General features: G+C 41.4%; 1 protein-coding gene across 1 annotated transcript in view; it reads right to left on the reverse strand.

The window, feature by feature from the left end:
- The window catches only part of obe (activating signal cointegrator 1 complex subunit obelus), a 55484-nt gene that overhangs the window by 6083 nt on the left and 29276 nt on the right, over nucleotides 1–20125 (reverse strand). The window contains exons 27-44 of the mRNA XM_080275593.1: nucleotides 19728–19836; nucleotides 18998–19166; nucleotides 18379–18599; nucleotides 16540–16674; nucleotides 14558–14675; nucleotides 14115–14260; nucleotides 13422–13542; nucleotides 12079–12221; nucleotides 11620–11757; nucleotides 9949–10069; nucleotides 9488–9620; nucleotides 8527–8644; nucleotides 7293–7424; nucleotides 5983–6120; nucleotides 4312–4533; nucleotides 3489–3640; nucleotides 2151–2377; nucleotides 1327–1412 (exon numbers count right to left, since the gene is read on the reverse strand). Of these exons, the coding sequence (XP_080131719.1) occupies nucleotides 1327–1412; nucleotides 2151–2377; nucleotides 3489–3640; nucleotides 4312–4533; nucleotides 5983–6120; nucleotides 7293–7424; nucleotides 8527–8644; nucleotides 9488–9620; nucleotides 9949–10069; nucleotides 11620–11757; nucleotides 12079–12221; nucleotides 13422–13542; nucleotides 14115–14260; nucleotides 14558–14675; nucleotides 16540–16674; nucleotides 18379–18599; nucleotides 18998–19166; nucleotides 19728–19836 (2629 nt within the window). The remainder of the gene's footprint in view (nucleotides 1–1326; nucleotides 1413–2150; nucleotides 2378–3488; nucleotides 3641–4311; nucleotides 4534–5982; nucleotides 6121–7292; nucleotides 7425–8526; nucleotides 8645–9487; nucleotides 9621–9948; nucleotides 10070–11619; nucleotides 11758–12078; nucleotides 12222–13421; nucleotides 13543–14114; nucleotides 14261–14557; nucleotides 14676–16539; nucleotides 16675–18378; nucleotides 18600–18997; nucleotides 19167–19727; nucleotides 19837–20125) is intronic.

Raw genomic sequence — 20125 nt, forward strand, 5'->3', positions numbered from 1 at the left:
AGTCACTCCACCACCCTTCAGGCATTCCACAGCACACCCATCCATACCTGCAGCTTTCCCTGTTTTCATCTCCTTTACTGCCTTCTCCACTTCCTCCTTCGTGATCAAAGAATCATTCAACTCTCCCAACTCATTTATTCCTTGCACCCTTCCATCCGCCACAATCTCAGCCACCCTTTCCTCCTCTACATTTAATAATCTTTCAAAATACTCTGCCCATCTCTTCCTTACTGCATCCATCTCAATTAACATCCTTCCATCCTCTGCTTTTACTCGTTCTTCCTTCCCAGACTCTCCCTTTCGCACCCTTTTCACCTCCTTCCAAAACATTTTCTTATTCTGTTGAAAATTCTCTGTCAGCCGCCTACCCCACACCTCTCATCTGCTGCCACTTTAGCATCACGCACAGCCCTTCTCGCTCTATTCCTCTTTTCCTTATACCTTTCATATGACATTTCATCCTTCCTCTGCAGCCACACTTCATATGCACGTCTCTTCTCAGCCACAGCCATACTTACTTCCTCACACCACCATTCACTTCCTTTTCTTACACCACCACCCACACGTCTCACACCACACACCTCTTCTGCATGCCCCACCACAGCACTCTTAAACAACTGCCATTCATCCTCCACGCTGCCATTTTCCCGATCTTTCACTGCGTTCCACTCATCTTTCAATTTCTCCTGATACTCTATCTTTTTCTCTCTTTTATCCAACTCACTCACTTTCAAAACCTCCCTGCCACACCTAACCCTCCTAGCTCTCACCCATCTCTTACCTACTCTTAACTTTCCCTCCACCAGGTAGTGGTCAGACATACCTCCACCCTCCCCTCTCAGAACTCTCACATCCAACAATCTTCCTATTACATTCCTAGACACAACCACATAGTCCATCAAGGCTCTATCAACAACCCTTCCACCCTCCTGTCTCACCCATGTATACTTATAAATATCTTTCTTCTCAAACAGAGTATTCCCAATCACCATCTCTCGCTCAACACACATCGCTATCATTCGTTCCCCATTTTCATTTCTTCCAGGCACACCATGCATACCAACTACGCCTTCAACTGCTACATTTCCCACTCTAGCATTCAGATCTCCCATCAATACCACATTCACATTCGCTCCAAAACTCTGCAGACACTCATCAACATCATTCCAGGAAGACTCCCTCTCTTGTTCATCCCTTTCACTACCAGGCCCATATGCACTCACAAACACCCACAACTCATGTTCAAATTTCGCATAAATACTTCATTAGCCTGTAGCTCATTCAATTACTATTCCATCTTCCAGTATTGTATCAGTAAAGTCTCACCTTGTTGACACGATGAAGAGTAATGGACAGAGAATAGTCCTGATCAGCGTGAACTTCTATCCAGTCCCTTGAAGTCCTGTTCTCATCTGCCAGCAAAGACAAGTGAATTTATAATAACAACTTCTCGACTCTGACCTACTGACTGTTGGTTCGTTTCATCCAATCCCAACATATCTACATATTTCACCTTTTGATTTCTGTTGTAGGTATATTCTTAATGTGGGCATATACGCAGGCAGACTTTAGAAATATGGCTACAACAGAATTTATCAGGCAGGCCTATCCACCAAAAGCCTGATTCAAAGAAATGATTTATATTAATAACCAGCAACAAATTAGCTTTTTCATCTAATGCTCTTTATGTAGTTAAGAAGGTTACACAGCAAAAGCTAGTCCCCAATTACAATATAACCCCTCTGAGGTCTACAGGTCCACGGCTAGGTTACCACAGTCCTGTACACTTAAGGGTAGGCGACCAGAATACTTCCCTTGATGGCATTAATGTTGCACACTATCAAAATAACCTCCAGTCATCTCTTGTGGACTGAACCAATGCAAGACTGTCACCACCCTAATGTAAAGTTTGCCTACCTCAACCGGACAGATAATTTCATCAATCTGCAGGTTATTTCACACGGCTCAGTGGTGGAAAAAGACAATACTGAAGCTACAAATCCTTTCCATAACACTGCTTCATTGACTAGCAACATACAGTATTCTACTGTTAATCTTATTAACATCCAGCATTCAAAATGGATAGATGGCAATTTTAGGCAAAAATGAAGTGAACATGACATACATGAGCTTACAAAATAGGTCCTTACCCGTGGTCTTGATATTGACATGTGCCCGTGACTGGTTGTTAGTGTTGGCCCACCACCCTTCCACCGCAACAGAGACGTTCAGCAGTGGTAAGTTACTGAGCACCTTGTATACCGCCTCCACCTGGTTCTCATCCAGGGTGTCACGCAGCATTCCCGCCAAAGTCTCGTACTTCCCCGACACCAGGTGAATCAGCTCAGGTACAGAGTCAATATACTTTCCACCAAATCTGAAATTCAGTTAGTTAACACTTCAATATAATAACAGCCTCATCAGTGTCTTGTACTTCCCTGACACCATAAGAAGTTTATATGCCTCCCACCAAGCCTGAAATAAATATAATAACCCTTCCAGTATCATGACATATATTCTTAGATTTTTACTCCTGATGGGTAACACAGAATTGGATGGATGGATGGATGGGTAGCCACTGACATACAATTTGTTCAGTTTAATGAAAAAACTTTGTTCAGCAGGAATTAAATCTTAAAAATCCCTTCATCCCAAGGAGTGTCTTCTAATCTGAATAAAATCATCTAGCAACAGCAAGAATAAAATACAACATGTTATGGTACTTAAGGGGTTAATGTGAGGTCGAATCTGATTGGGCAAGTCCAACAAAAAACTGCAAAGAACTAAATCAACCTATGCACTACATCTGAGTATGATAGGCTAACCATAAACAAAGTTAGGCTCCAGTGTGCAGTACTTCTGTCTTGGCTTATGGCAGAATAACAAAGACTTTGCCATCCATCATCTTTTTCAGTGTTGCCCTGTGAGAAGCGTACAAGCCCGGGGCTAGGCAAATTGGTCCTGACACTTAAGATGAGAGTAACCAGCCTCACTCATTCCTGAACGGCATTACATGAGCAATAAACTCCAACCATCCCTTGGATATAAACCTGCACAGGCTTAATCTGACTGGAGCACCTTAACTGCCCACTAAACCACCAGATGCCATAATTTGGTTATATACACTGGCCTGAAATTCACTTCTGTGTGAAAAGGACAGTTGTGTAATGGTTTATTATATCATTATTTACTGTACTTTACCTGGCATAATACACACACTCTACTGTATTCAGTACTGCATACTCTTACGAAGGTTAAAGATGGTACACAATGCAGAGGTGTAAAATTATTATGAAATGGGCATAAACGATAATTACGAAGTTCAATAAGTGAAAAATGACACTGAAAAATGTGCAATATAACTGAACTAAAGCAGCTCAGGAAGTCCAATGAAACAGGGAGAAGTACAAAAGTATCAAATGATAGACAAAACCAATAATTATGAAGTTCAGAAAGTGAAAAATGACACTTAAGGCGGCATAACTAACTTGAAGCAGTTGAGCAGATCCGGTCTGATGTGGGGTAGAGTGAGGATGGTGTTGTCAGTGTGCCATCTTGCCTGGGTCACCATCTGCATCAGGACCTGCACCTGTAGGGCTGCCGACAGCCACCCAGCACACCCACACACATCCAGCATTGCCTACACAAACATAAAATTGCTGACACTGGTTAAATTAACTTTGCATACACCAATGCAAACATGAAATTACAGTAGTGACCCTGCTTACACTAACTCTGCCCACACCAACACAAACATCATATTAGTGAATGCTTACAACTTCCCATAATTATACATTATCAACATCACCATCATCCAGACCACTTTTCCCACCATTAAAAAAAAAAAAAAAAAAAAAAAAAAAAAAGATATTGAACTTGATTATGGCCCCTGTATCATACTTCTAACTCAAGTTACTGAACACCAAACTTAACTCAAGTTACCGAACACCAAACTTGAAGTTACTGGACACCAAACTCGAGGCTCAATTTGGTGGCAACATCTATAACACTGGCATGTGCAAGTATTACTGTATAGCCTAGATCTTCATCATTCTCAATTGTTTAGCATGAACATATGGGGAGAGGAGAAACAGAGAAAGCCTAATATCTAAAATGAAACAGACAAGAGAAAATGAACATGGAGACTTAACTAGTTTGCTGGTAGAAAGTGCTCAGGTAGGCTATGTTCTACTATTAAATCATAAAACAAACACTTGCATTCAACCCAGAAAGCCCACTAGGACTGCGTACGAGTCAGCAGTACAGTATTAAAACTAGGCAGGCAAGTGCAATATTTCAGCCAATACAAACCTGGAGGATCCTAATTGACTGGTCCAGAACAGATTTTGTGTCAGTGATGTAGTCAACACAGGGGAGGTGGATGTGTGAGAAGTGTGCCTGCAGCAGAAGGTGGGTCTTGGTGTGAGAGTCATCCAGTGTGTAAGGATTCACCTCGATGGGGCACAACTTGGCAAGATCTCCATTTAGGTTATCTTCATTGTGACGCACAGGTAGTTCATCGTATTCATGGGCCTGGGTAATGGAGTAGATTACATGTTTTTGTATTGCATCACCACCACCAGCCAAGTTTCACACCCTTACAAGACCTGGCAATAATACCCTTTCACAATGTGCTCTCTCATCCTCAACTGTATTGTATCATCCATAAATATCTTAAGATGTATTCATAACCATCATCCCAACGTCTTTTCTCCACTTTAAAAAAAAAAAAAAAAAAAAAAAAAAAAAAAAATGAAGTCATCATCATCATCATCATCATCCAGATCTCTTAGCAACGTCCAGACACCCAACGTTTGCCCAATCCAATGGGCCATGCTTCTATTCACTCATCATTCAACTCCCCAAAATCCTGGTTCTATCTGATACGCCAAAAACTTTCACTGACATTCTGAAGCTTCACATAAACGTATCCGATGGAGTCGAAATTATATCAACTGAAGAAAAATGCAGATAATGGTAAGTACAGCACACAGCAACACAATATACACTATACTGAGTAGTATGCAGAGTAAACACTCAACAGGTTGTGAAAAGTCATGTAAATATTCAGTCAAAGGTTTATTCATTTACAGTATGAAAAACTAGTACTTGGTAGCATATATTTTGTACTTTGTAAGGTTTTTATTGCTTGCTAGGTGATGTGCCCTTATATTCGAGAAATGGTACTGTTTTGAACCACATGTATTGTTCCTCTATACATTTTCCATTACTGTGTAAGGTTATGGTATGTACTACCTGTACCACATCCTTTTTCTTGTGGCCATACCATTACAACAACACTAGCTGATTTTTTAAAAAGTATCCTTCTCTTCAAAAAGTGTTATCAATGAGTGCATATGCAATTGACAGAGCCACTTTCATCATCCCAAACTTAATCTGACATACATGCACTAAGAATTTATACACTTCTAATCATTCATTCCCCTCCCACTATTCATCATTCATCAACAAACCAACTTACTCTTAGCTAAACCTGTGAGTATTCACACTTGACCTTATATAACTTATAATTTCAAAAGTCACAACCATTTCCCTCCTTATTGTTTCTTGTGCATCACCACTTAATACTTTCCTTCCTTCAAAACCTTCATCACCATGCCTTCTATCACATTACCAAACAAATATGCTTAGCTCTACTGGCCTCTAAGCAGGTACATTGCAGAGCAGAAGTCTGTAATGTGTATGACCACCACATATCTTTTGGAATCTCAGTTTGAAACTTGTTTCCGTGCAAGTAGTTGAACATCCTGCCTTACAGTGAAAGATAGTATGGTAAGTTACCAGGTTCATTACCACATATCCCTGGCATTATTGGAGTACCTCTCCCTTCCCTCCCCTCACCCAAAAAATATATAAATTAATAAAATAAAATAAAATAATTCTAAAAATAAAATTCCCATACAGGTCCTGTGATGTAAAAATTAATGGCAAAGTCAGCTAAAATTGAGTGTAATAAAGTACCTGAGTCAGAAGCTCCAATAGAGCCTCTAGGTTGACTGTTGGTGACAGCTTGTCTTGGAATAGCTGGATGGTGAGGTGGGAAAGGTAATAGAATGAGGCAATGCGGCCCAGGGGGGTGGCTGCCACACCTCGATTGTCCTGGAGGAAAAGTAAGACAGAACTGTTTTGTTTTTTTGTTTTTTTCACAAAAAACATTGTCTCATTGTGAATATCATTTCTATACAAATATCTACCTATTTTTTTATACCCTGGTATCTATCAAACTATCTATCTCTGTAATGCCTGATATCAAGTCCTGATTCCCTGTTCTTTATGTTGGATGCTTATGGAAGACAAACCTCCAAGCACCCTTAGCCTATACTCACTGTACCTCTTTCATCCTGGCTTAGTATAAGTCTTTCATTTCATCTCAGTTGACTTCCTATAACATCATATATCTGCAATGAAATATTCTGATCTGCAGGAAGCCTCTAACTCCATCTGCTTCAGTTCCAACACAAAATCCTGTACATCTTATAATTCACTATGCCCATACTGTAATGTAGCTCCCACATATCACAACATACTCATTTCATGCACTTCATTTTCACAACATAAACAATCCTTCAATACAACCTCAACAAAAGGTTTCTGGAAAGAAAGCCATATAAAGCAGCCAATTTTCTGCAGTCCACCGGGTTCATAACCTGATAAGCCATGAACCAGAGTAACAATAAACTCCATCCTGAACCACAGTCAGATGCAGTATTATCTAGTGCTTGATGCCAAACTCAACAGACATGACCCCAACAAAAGACCTCCAGACACTTCTGTTCCTACTCAACAATGATCCCACCTCTAATGACACAGCACCCTCCCTCATCACCCCCTCCATCTCATTCTTGGTGCACCTCTTCTTGCAGCCACCCCACTACCATACACTGCATTTCTCCCCATCATATTCTCAGTCTAACTACCACTTAGTCTAGTGTTCTCATTTGCCCCTTCATTCCAAAAAGTCCTTCCTATGCTGAATAAACCAATCTACAGTGGCCAAGAGAAAAGGGAAATCTTGTTAATGTAGCAAATGGCTTAATGGAAACTGTTCTAACCTCCTTCAGCTGATGTACCTTCCTATACCAAATAAAATTATCTTCTTGTAGCCAGAATAAGAGAAAAATGGTTGTTGAAAGAAGTAAAGACCTTTCAAAGTAATCATCCTCCTCCTCATTATCATCATTGATTTTTCCACCTACGGATGGGTTAAAATAAGGAAGGGATGATCTCAAAATAATCATGCCCAATATACCTATAAACACAGTGCCACTCACCTCATCCACCTCAATACAGTATGCCTGCTGTAATGACGCTAAGGCACGGTCAACTATTGCAGAGAGAAAGGTGCTGATGGCTGCGTTTGGCTTTTCATCTTCCTCCAGCTCCAGTCCATAATATGATGGGTTCTGTCAGCGGTATAAGTGATGAACTGATGTGGACTAATTACTCGAATATAACAACAAATTAATCCCTTCACTATGTAAGGTTTCTCATTAGCTGAAGAAAATAGTTTGACATTAGCAAAAACAAAAACAGAGTTAAAGGAGATTGCATCTGTTTCCTTCACTACAAAGGGACTCTCCTCCACTGCTTGGTATTATCTGGCAACTGCAAGGACACATTAAACAAGATCATCATCAAGAATCAAGATGGATTCTGATAATAATATGGGATACCTTATCTTCTGATTACTTGAGTATATTATCATCATCCGGATCTCCTTTCCCACCCCAGGGCAGGGTGAGGAGCAGCAATGTCCAGACAGCACAAGTTTGCCCAATGCAATGGGCCACATTTCCATTCACTCATTATTCAAGCCCCCGGAATCCTGGCTCTATCTGATACTTGAGTATAATATACAGTGATTCCATCCACCTCTAACTTGGGTTGGGATGATACCTGCATACCTCTGCTCAAACACTTACAAACCTTAACCCTTCCATATGGAAAGACAGCATTTTCTAATCTAATTCTGGTGAATGCCACATGATTATAATTCCAAACCCCAATACAAACTATCAGGAGACTACTAAGACAGCTGCGATAGTATTGTGATAAATATCAGTAACCACATCGAAATTCTTGCATGAAAATTGAATTATACTTGTATCAGTAACAGCTATCCTCACACTATGTGTGAATCACATTCTATTACCTTGAAGGTACAATGATACCTAAAACAGGCTATTCTCTACTATCACGTCACTGTTCTAATATCTGTTTGATGTTTTAAGGCAAGGAAGGAGCTTTTATGCCGTTATTTCACATGTTGTGCATCATATAATGACTATGACTGGCTTCTATCGTTATCAGTAAACTAAGGAGTAAATTTAGATTCCAGTTGCAACTTCTGTTCTCACAGGGTTATTGGGAAGCTAAACTCTGTGGATTTTATGGGTATAGTGTACCTGCCTGGATTCTCTTTCCACTGAATAAAACTATCTGGCAGGAAACAGAAAAAAATCAAAAGTGCATTCATCGCCAGGGAAAGTATTAATTATGAATCACCTGTGTGAGCCTCCTGAAGAGGTATGTCCATGTGAGATAGTCGAGAGCCTCCTGTTTGCTGGTGATGGTTCCTGCGACCACCTCTGCGTTCAAGTGGTCAGGCAGCACCTCCAACAGGCTGACCAAGATGATGCATTTAGTTACACGCCAGTCGTAAAATATGAAGTAAAATAACTTAGGATGGCAGTATAGTATTCATAATCAATGAATATGTGTATGTTCCTCCTGCCTGTGGAAAGAAATGTATACAGGTAGCTATACTGAATTATAGTGGAAAAGATAAGTACTATACAAATATACAAAACGATGTGGAAATATGCTGTTATAGATGGGTAAATGAGAAATACTATTACTATAATGATTCTATGTGGCTCACCAGGATATTTCTTTCTGACACACTGTAATGTTTGCTGTAAATGGAGTCATAAATTATTTGTATACAGAACAAATATCAATACTAAATGCACATGGAACATAAACAGAGAATGTATGTACTGCATTCGGTACCTTTAATCTCATAAACATTTATAATGTAACTAACATAAAACAAGGAAAAATATGGTGCACAAAACCACAAATCTAACAATCCTAGATATATAAAATACCATATATATACTGTACAAATTTGTTGGGTTCCGTATGCCAAAAGTAAAATGTTATTTAAAATTATGTAAAAAATGCATAGAATAAACTTGGCCAAAAGAACACAGCATTACACATCCTGGACAGCTATTGTGTCTAAATCTAAATATAGAAAGAAAAGAGCACCATGGTTTAATTTTTGCTGAAAGTGAACCTCCAGAGCTTCACGATATAAAACTGAAACATGCAAAATTAAGTTACAAAAAGTACAGTAGCTCTTGCTTTATAATTACAATTAGCAGTAAAATGGTCATCTGTTCTCATCATCAGAATCATACTAACATAGCAGTACTGTCTTACCAGCTCCCTTTAGCCTGACCTTGATTCAACAGGGAAGGGCTCGTACAGGAACTTTTTGTAGAAGTGTTTCTTTTGGTCGTGAACCAAGATGACAGCCACCCCATGATCATCATACTGAGGACGTCCTGCACGACCCATCATTTGTAGAACATCTACAAAAACATTAAGAAAAGGATAATGTAAGAACCATCATCAGCATCATCACCATCCCAACCCTTACTTCCACGTAAAATAAATGGGGTAAGGTAGGATCCAGGAATAAAGAGCGAGAAAGCAAAAAAGTTGGAGAATTATTAATGGCTACCTCAGTGAAATGGGACACCATATCATTCACACATCCTCACCATCCTAACTGTATTTTCAACTACTAAATGAAAAACATGAAAAATAAATAAAAGAACAAGATCTATCATAAAAGTATTTCTCATGCTATCCAACCTATGCATTCCACAAACAAGAAGACCATAAGCAGCAACTGACCTGTGATGGGGAAGTCCACATATCGCTTGGTCTTGCCATCGTAGTACTCAGTTCCCTTGACGACAACCAGGTGAGCAGGGAAGTTCACACCCCATGCTAGGGTTGCCGTAGTAATGAGAATCTGTTGGCATACAACAGTGTGGGTCAAAAGATGCTTGTGCTTAGTAAAGTTGTGATGTTTTAGTACAGTATGTGTTTCATGGCTGACGTGAAGGTTTTAGCTTGTGTTTTGTAGCTGTAGTGAAGCCTTTGTAATACTGTTATGGGGTGAATGGTTGTACTAGGTGAGAATGATATAATGCAATTTAGTTTTGATGTGATGAAAGAAATATTGTGAATGAATAAAGGAAAGCAGGTGATGTTGTTTGGAAACTCCCTGTACTGTTGTTTGCAGATGATACTGTGTTGTTGAGTGAAGATGAAGGGGAGCTGCAAGGCTTGGTGGATGAGTTTGGGAGAGTGTGTAAGAAACGGAATCTAAAGGTGAATGTAGGGAAGAGTAAAGTGATGGTCTTTGAGAGAGGTGAAGTTAGTGAATGTACAGCGAGGTTGGATGGTGAGGAATTGGAAAATGTGAGTACGTTTAAGTACTTGGGTAGTGTGATGAGTAAGGATGGAGGTTTGGAGGGTGAAGTGCTTGAAAGGGTACAGCAGGGAAGAAAGGTAGCTGGTTCTTTGAAAGCAGTGATAAGAAACAGGGAAGTGAGCATGGAAGTGAAAAAGTTACTACATGACAGTATTGTGATACCAACTCTAATGTACGGAAGTGAAGCTTGGACATTGTTGGAAGGACACAAGTCAAGAGTGAGAGCAGTGGAAATGAGTTATTTAAGAGGAGCCTGTGGAGTCACGTGGAGAGAGAGGCTGACGAATGAGGATATAAAGGAGCGTTGTGGTGTGGATGTGGATGTGATAGGAAGCGTTATGAGGAACACACTGAGGTGGTTTGGCCATGTGGAGAGGATGGAGGGTGAAAGACTGACGAAGAGAGTGTATGTGAGTGAGGTGGAGGGGGGAAGAGGGAGGGGGAGGCCGAGGATGAGATGGAGGGATGGAGAGGTATATGAGAGAGGGGGGTGTGAGTTGGGAGCAGGGCAGTGAAATGGCGGGGGACAGGGCGACTTGGAGGCGATTTGTTTGTGGCCACCCCAAACGGGTTTGAGGCGTCTGGCAATAGATAGATAGATAGACAGGTGACATGGGATACGGCGAAAGCATGGGGACTCATTTACTGAGGTGAAAAGTGATAGTGACATACCAGCAAAGACAAAGTGTAGAATATAAAGGACTGCAGTTCAGCCAAGAAACATTTATGTTCAAGGAAGCACTGCAGGAGAGAAAGGACTGACTGAGGCAAGATAAAATGAAAGTGTGGGATAGGGGGATGGGATGAGGCTGATCAGAGACAAAACAGATGAGAATATGAAGACTATATACCGGTATATCTCTTTCACAAATGTAATTTTTGCTAACCCCTTTACTACCAGAAGTCTTCCCTTAGCTGAATGTGGTTCTAGGATCATCTGCATGTTAATCCAATAGACTGCTGGCTGAAGCTGTCCTTGCCCAACAGTCCACCACCCTTCTTGCAGGACATTTGTATACCTGGGTAGTAAAGCCACTCAGTCATATCAATGCCACTGTGTGAAGGTATCTCTCTCTAGCACTTACCTGTATCTTTTGGTTGACAAAGAGCTCCTCCACCACCTTTCTGTCACGTTCCACCAGGCCTGCATGGTGAAGACCCACCCCAAACGACAGGCATAGTCGAAGGTTCTCATCTTTAATGTGGGTCAGGATTTGTTCCATCTGAGAAGTGAGAGTTGAGTGTATCAGGAAAGAGTCATTTTTTGGTTCAACAAGGGGGGGAGGGTATTGTCTGTCAGTTTAAAATTTACTAGATATGACACCACCTAACGACAACATAAAAATGGTACTGCACTGTACTTAAAATTACCAAGCACTGAGCAACATCACTGTAAGAGATGGATGAAAAAGAGACAGCTACAGGTGCTGCTTACACTTTAATCTTACAGTTTCTAGGTTAGTGGGTGTTAAGGTATCCCAGTGATGGCACTCATTGACTGTCCCACCTGCCCACTACATATCCGTCTCTGCTGCCATACATACCTCATGGTCAGGCAGCTTAAGCCACTGTTTAGGGTTTGCTTCAGTCACCACTAATCCCATCAGGTCCATTGCGGTGAGTCGAGTTTGTCGCCGCGATGATACAAATACCAGTACTGGCTTCTCTGGAGAATGCTGTTTGATGGCTGCCCAGCAAAACATTAAAATGTGTAAATTAATCATGCATGTACTATCATGCACCTACTACTAAGCATCTACAAATGTCTTTATTGCTTTATTGGCTCCTACGCTCCTCATGGGGCAATGTAGGATTGAATGATGGATGGATGGATGGATGGCTCTGAATGCTTTTATCATAAATGACATTACTGGATGGCTTCCAACAAGGGAAATTCATGGGCTGAATGTTACCAGGAACATCAGGAGGTAAATCTTGTGTTACTTGTAATTTTAACTATTTCAACACTGGTCCAATTCTCAGCTATTAGAAAGACTTTCTGGATGAAATGGGTTTCATTACACAACCACAAGGTCTTTAGTAACTGCAGCTTGTGAATGGCTGACAACTGGATCATCCATGTTAAAAGAGTACGTATTGTTCATCACTAAGTCAAGAACAATCTCATGATATCTGACACTTTTTTTAGGGGACACTGTACACTTACTACTCTTTTCAAACTTCCTCTTGGCTCATACTGAGACCAATTCAAATGAAAATGTAAAAGAAATAGCTACTACTACAATGAATTTCAACCAGTTACAGTTCTGAGTTTGTCTAAAGATATGAAGGAAAATGAAAGCCCTACACTGTACTCTATATGTAGGAACCATCAAGAATGATATACACTGATAATCCACACACACACACACTATCTATCTATAGCCCGACGCCCTAATCCCGCAAAGGGTGGTCGCAGACAAAACGCCTCCAAGTCACTCTGTCACCCACTATTTGACTACCCTCCCCCCAACTCACCCCCCCCTCCCTCATATACCTCTCAACTCACACACACACACAAATTCTAGAATAATAAAATACTAAAACTGAGAACGGGAGGCAGAAGACAAAATGAGCTAGGACTGATAATTCTTATGAATATATGTGGGAAGGAGGAATAAGCCAGGATGAAGGTTTTCAGTGTAATAAGACAATGGTGACATGAAGGTCATTTTGTTGCGACCACTCTACATCATATTGTATGATACGAGATCATGCAAGCAAAACACAAGTATGATTATACTGATATTCTGAAGGAAGAACTACATTTTACTTCACAGCTAACAGAAGAGAAACAGATAACAATACATACTATTACGAGTATTATGGGGGGGGGAAAAAAAAGAAAAAAAAAAGGGCAAATGAAGTACAACAGATGAGTGTATACCTTGGAAGGTTGGCTTGTTCATAGTGGCCATACGAGGGCAGTAGTGCTTCCCTGGGAACCCTGAGATGTGCACCTCCAGAGGAACAGGACGTACAGAAGGACGGAAGTTGTACAGCCCCATCTGATAATCCAATTTCAAGTTTTTCAGCTTAAACATGAAAACTACTTAAAATCCTATTTTTCTTGAGTGGTGAGGAAGCAGACCCCATACATGGCATGTATACAGTGTAATATGAGAAAAAATATATAACACAGAAGTCAGTATTGATGTACAAAACAGTCACTGAGTTCAGTAATGATTACAGGTCGAGGGTATAACGCAGACTGACAGGCTACATGTGCATTGGTTTAACCTTAAGGGAAGGCTGCTAGTAAACAAGGGCAAATGAATGCCAACCAAGATTTATTCTAAAATATCAGACATCTTTTTGAAATGCTAAAAACACCCACTGAAGGAGGGGTCCAATATAAACAGTCAATTATGTTGAAACTTCACTGTATTATCATGCTCAACCACTGCTGGGAAATAAGCTGCAAAAGGACAATAGTTTCCACCAAGTTCTCTGAAGCCTATGCCCAGAGTCGGTCACATTAAAAAAAAAAAAAAAAAAAAAAAAAAAAAAAAAAGTTCAGGTAAATGACCTATGGTGTTGTTAAAAGTAATACCATAATACCTGTAGTAGGCCATCTCACCTGTCCAATGCCCAGCCAGTTGGCAAGGTCCTTTGCATTGGCAAGGGCAGTGGAGAGGCCAATGACACGGAGGGAGCGAGTGGTGTGGCTGCAGATGAAGTTGGTCCGGGACACTATCACCTCTAGAACTGGCCCTCGGTCCTCACCTGGTGCACAGGGAAAATGTGAAGACTCAGCCACGGTTCAGATACACATGATTAAGCGATAAGACTATAATGGGTAAGACTCTAATACAAACATTATACTATCAAGATGAACAATAACTTCATATACAAACACTATCAGAGTCCAGGTACAGTACAACAATCTCAAGCAAATCATGTTTCAGAATACCGTAAGAAATTGAAAATATATCTTGCATAAACTAATACCAGGTACCAAATGTTTCAATAATGACAAAGTAAATGTCCACAAACACCAAGAAAAAATGCAAAATTCCTCACCCAAGAGATGGATCTCATCAATAATAATGAGACCAACTTGCTTGACGTAGTTTCTGGTCTGCCACGAACGAGAGATACCATCCCACTTCTCTGGGGTTGTAATAATTACATGGGCAGCCTGATAAAGGTAATCATACATTAATCCTCTGAAAGCAAAACTGGGTAACATTATCTGGTCTATCTATCTATTGCCAGATGCCTCAATCCCGTTTGGGGTGGCCACAAACAAATCACCTCCAAGTCGCCCTGTCCCCCGCCATTTCACTGCCCTGCTCCCAACTCACGCCCCCGTCTCTCATATACCTCTCCACCCCATCCCTCCATCCCATTCTCGGCCTTCTCCTCCCTCTTCCCCCCTCCACCTCACTCACATACACTCTCTTCGTCAGTCTTTCACCCTCCATCCTCTCCACATGGCCAAACCACCACAGTGTGTTCCTCATAACGCTTCCTATCACATCCACATCCACACCACAACGCTCCTTTATATCCTCATTCGTCAGCCTGTCTCTCCATGTGACTCCACAGGCTCCTCTTAAATAACTCATTTCCACTGCTCTCACTCTTGACTTGTGTCCTTCCAACAACGTCCAAGCTTCACTTCCGTACGTTAGAATTGGTATCACAATACTGTCATGTAGTAACTTTTTCACTTCCATGCTCACTTCCCTGTTTCTTATCACTGCTTTCAAAGAACCAGCAACCTTTCTTCCCTGCTGTACCCTTTCAAGCACTTCACCCTCCAAACCTCCATCCTTACTCATCACACTACCCAAGTACTTAAACGCACTCACATTTTCCAATTCCTCACCATCCAACCTCGCTGTACATTCACTGACTTCACCTCTCTCAAAGACCATCACTTTACTCTTCCCGACATTCACCTTTAGATTCCGTTTCTTACACACTCTCCCAAACTCATCCACCAAGCCTTGCAGCTCCCCTTCGTCTTCACTCAACAACACAGTATTATCTGCAAACAACAGTACAGGGAGTTTCCAAACACTATCCTCTCTCACCAGGGCCACTCCAACATCCACTACCCTACCTTGTACCTCTTTTATTACCCCATCCATGTACAGATTGAACAACCATGGAGACATGACACAGCCTTGTTTCAACCCAACTTTCAGAGAAAAATTCACTTAGTTCACCATCCACATGCACTGCAGCCTTCGCACCATCGTACATACTCTTCACAGCATTCAACAACTTCCCATCTACTCCATATATTCTTAACACTTTCCACAATCCTTGTGGAAAGAAGAATCATAACCAACATACCGACCCCCCTCTCTCTCTCTCTCTTTCACCTAAGGAACGGGTGAGAAAGAGTCCAAAATACAAGGAAGGAGAAAACACGACAAAAGAAAATCTAATCAACAACAAGTGCAGCCATATGGAATACACACTCTTTCACTCACCATTCACACAAAATAAATACTATCCACTTATTTTCAAGTGTCTGAAAAGGGAACTAAAAGGGGTGGGATGAAGACTAGGATCATCCCCTATTCAGTATCTCATATTAACATTAAATAACAAGAACCATCATACAGCTCTAATAATCAGAACTGAGAAAAGAATTTAGTTTCTCATTTACCAATTATCAAGTGAAACTCAAAGTATCCAATGTACTTAAGGATAGCTAGGGATCCTCAGTAATCAATTCTGATTACTGCTAAACAATTCTAATCAACAGGGAAAAGCACTCTGACCACAATTTGTTAATGAATTGACACCTACTAAACAGTATTTTTGTTAATATTCAATGCAAGTTATGGAAAGGAATTGGTCTGTGCTGTTGCAGTTACTCTGGATTAAATTCATAGGACACAGAAAAAAGACTACAGCAGAAAAACCTTACGAAGTGAACTTGGTGTACAAATTCCATACTACTACAATCCTGCAATGTACCAATAACAACAACTTGCTAAATTTTCATTCTCAACATCAAATGACTATCAAGCAAGACAATGTACCTGGATGGCCCTGATGTCGGGAGATACATCACCAGTCAGCTCGACCACCTGCTTCCCAAGTCGCTCCTGGAGACGCACCCGCCAGTCCTCCACCCTCTCCCGCACCAAGGCCTTCAGGGGAGCAATGTAAACAACCTGAAAACCCACAAATGAGATCAGAAAACAGCAAACACCTGGACAACAACTAAGCATGTCATTCGTTTTCGTTTTCGTTTTTAAAGGCTCCAACATGCTTGCATGTGTCGGCCTTGGTCACCTAATGGCGGCTCTCCATGCTGCACGATCCATTGCAGCCTCCCTGTTCAGTCCCTTAACCCTAAGGTCACACTTAATGACCTCGTCCCATGTCTTTCTCGGTCTACCCCTCATAACCCCACCCCCAATATTAACACTTCTCACCTTCCTCACCCAACTATCATCCCCCATCCTCTCCACATGTCCAAACCACCTCAATCTACCTCTCCTCATCACAACACCAATACACTCCAGTCCCATCCTACCTCTCAACTCTTCCATTGTAAACCCAGCCCCTCCAGGCCTTGGACGCAGGGACGCACTGCACATCCACCTAATCATTGTCATTTCTGTACGTCTGAGCCGGCGAATGTCTTCCTCCTTCACTGCCCAGGTCTCACTGCCATACAGCATTACACTCCTAACACACGCTGCATACAAAGACCCCTTAGCACGTAGGGAGAGCCCCCTCAATGTCAGGAGAGGCAAGAGCTCCCTGAACTTCTTCCAACCACTTCTCACCCTAGCCACAGAGCTAGCTCCAGCCCCACCTCCAGCACACAACATGTCTCCTAAATAACAAAACTCTTCCACACACTCAAGAGATTCACCAGCAAGTTCAATTCTTTCACGTCTGACGATCTCCACCTGCTCACCCCGGCACGCCATACACATAAAATCAGCATTATCTCGCAGTCTACCTCTGATACCACTACATCTCTTATGCACCCATTTATCACACACACCGCACAAGATGGAATTACTTCCCACGCCCTTGTGGCAAACTGCACATGGCCACTCTCCCTCGTCTTTGACAGTACCGCCACCAACCCTAGATATCATCACTTTTGTTTTATCTGCATTTACCCTTAAACCCTTTTGCCCCATACCATCTCTCCACCTCCTAAACCTTTCCTTAAACCTTTGATTAAAAAAATAAATAAATAAATAAATTAAAAAATGAAAAAAATTAAATAATAACCTGTATACAAGATCTGAAGATATCAAATGCTAAGATGGTTACTGGACAAGTCATTCATTACTCCCACGAATCAGAAACGTCAAACAAAGACAGCAACTGAGCACACTATTCATTAACCCAAAGCACCCAGGTATGCCTTTCTCATTTAATCCTGTCATCATCTGACAATTTTATTTAGTCTATATATTTTTCAAAATGGAGAGGCTAGACATAGCTATGAGAGGCCTTTGCTATGTTGAATAAAACTGTCTGGCAATAACAATAATAACAAAGAATGTCACCCAAATACAAAGGGTTCATTGCAATGCAGTATACATTAAAAACCCATAATAAACTTTGCTAATTTTACCAAGTGCTCGGTGAAATCGAGTCACACATCCATTCACTCACCAAAAATTTCAAAATCTACACTGAATTTTACACACGCAACCAGTCAAAATCATCTTTGCTTATGCAGTCTCCCTAAACACATTAAACATTGCAATTCCAGCCTATCCATCCATCCATCATCCAATCCTACATTCCCCCATGAGGAGCGTAGGAGCCCGGGGCTAGGCAGTTGGTCCCGACATTTAAGATGAGAGTGAATGCTCAAACTCATACATATATCCAGCCAAAATTACCTTTGCTTGTGGGGTCTCCCTGAACACCCTGAACATTGCGATCTCAGCTGCAATGGTCTTCCCTGATCCTGTTGGTGCCCCTAGCAGGACGTTGTTGTCGGTGTGGTACAGGCAGAAGAACAGCTGGGTCTGGATGGGGTTAAAGTGGGTGAAGTTGTACAGTAGTTCCAACTGTACATCGTTCAGGGCTGTTACCGGTAGAGGCTCCAGGTCCAACAGGTCTGTGGGCAGAGGGGAAAAAACTGATGCATACTATGGACAGAACTATGAACATAAATTTATGCAGATGGTAATCCTCTGCAATAATGCTGCCCTCCTTCCATGTCACAGAATCCTCATTCATATATGTTACCTCTTCATCCTGTTCCTCCACCTCATCCTCCAGCTCCTTTCCCCTTCCAATTCAATCATGCACTGTACACTCTCCTAGCTTAGAAATGATACCTTCTATATGTGGAGTTAGAAACAATCTTCATTAATTCTTTCAGTACAACATGTCTTTTAAATATTCAATTCCTAATTTTATCTGGTAATTTTATTGAGCTTACGACAGACTCCGCGATGAACTAAGAGTTAACAATCTGGCAATACAGTATATCAATATACAGCCTCTACCGACCGGTGTTGGGTGGGTGTCGCTCGGGCAGTATGAGGTTCCTGAAGTCCATGACACAGGTGGATTCACAACTGAGCCAGCGGTCACTGATGGCTCGCACGTAATATTGGTTGGGCATGGGCTCAAAGATTGGGATAGTGAACACAAGCTGCTGCTCCTCCCCACGTACAACCTAACACAAAGAGATGAGGAAAATTAATAGGGAAAATTTCGTACATAGCAGTATTTGTAGCCCCAGGTTCTTCTGAATGTGAGCCCAGTGGACTGTAAGCTGAAACTATACCTCTCCAGCAGTCCACCATCCTCATTTCCAGAGATAGGAAGGGAGCTGAGAACTAGTCAGCAGAGCAGTCTGGTCATGTTGGTGTCCCCACATGAAGATGTCCCTCTCCAGCACCAAATACTTTTCATTCATTCATTCATTGCCAGACGCCATGTATCCCAGACGGTGTGGCCAAGGGCTTAGAGTTAATTGTTTTACAGGGAGGGGCACTAATCCTCCACCAACCCCACTTGACACGTAAGGATGCCAACAGCATCTGGTGTTCCCAGGCGGTCACCCATCCAAGTACTAACCAGACCCCCTAAATTTGATGACCTTTTTTCTATTTTATTCTTGCTACTTTCAGATGATATTTTCAACTTAAGAAGGATTTCTTGTACTAAAGGCACTGATTAATGTTGTATCATAGCCATCCTACTAAAATTACAAAAATACGTCACACATACACACCTGTTTCTTTGTGATGACGAAGTGTTCATGGTGGTACATGTGGTTGTTGTCGGGATCCTCTACCCAGATCCAGTACGTCTCCTGTGATCCATGAATTTTGTCGTTCCAGCTGGTAATGCACACAGATGAAGTTACCCAAAAGAGGGGAAAGAAAATAAAGAAATAAATAAGTCAAGTGGTCAAACCATTATTAGTTCAAAGCAATATATTTCTGCTGATGCTTAGGGACCACTTTGTATGCTAGCATGTTCTGGTCCCTTCATCCAATGGCAACTCTCAATACGTCATCATCTTCAGCCACGTCTGTGCTCAGTCCCATAGTAATTAACCCCTTGAGTGAATTAATTTTAAAATACTAATATATATACTGGTGGGGCAGATAACCAGCAACACCCAAT

The sequence above is a fragment of the Coenobita brevimanus genome, chromosome 1 (assembly GCF_032717465.1).
Source record: "Coenobita brevimanus isolate Jiangsu-jjx chromosome 1, ASM3271746v2, whole genome shotgun sequence".
NCBI lineage: Eukaryota > Metazoa > Arthropoda > Malacostraca > Decapoda > Coenobitidae > Coenobita > Coenobita brevimanus.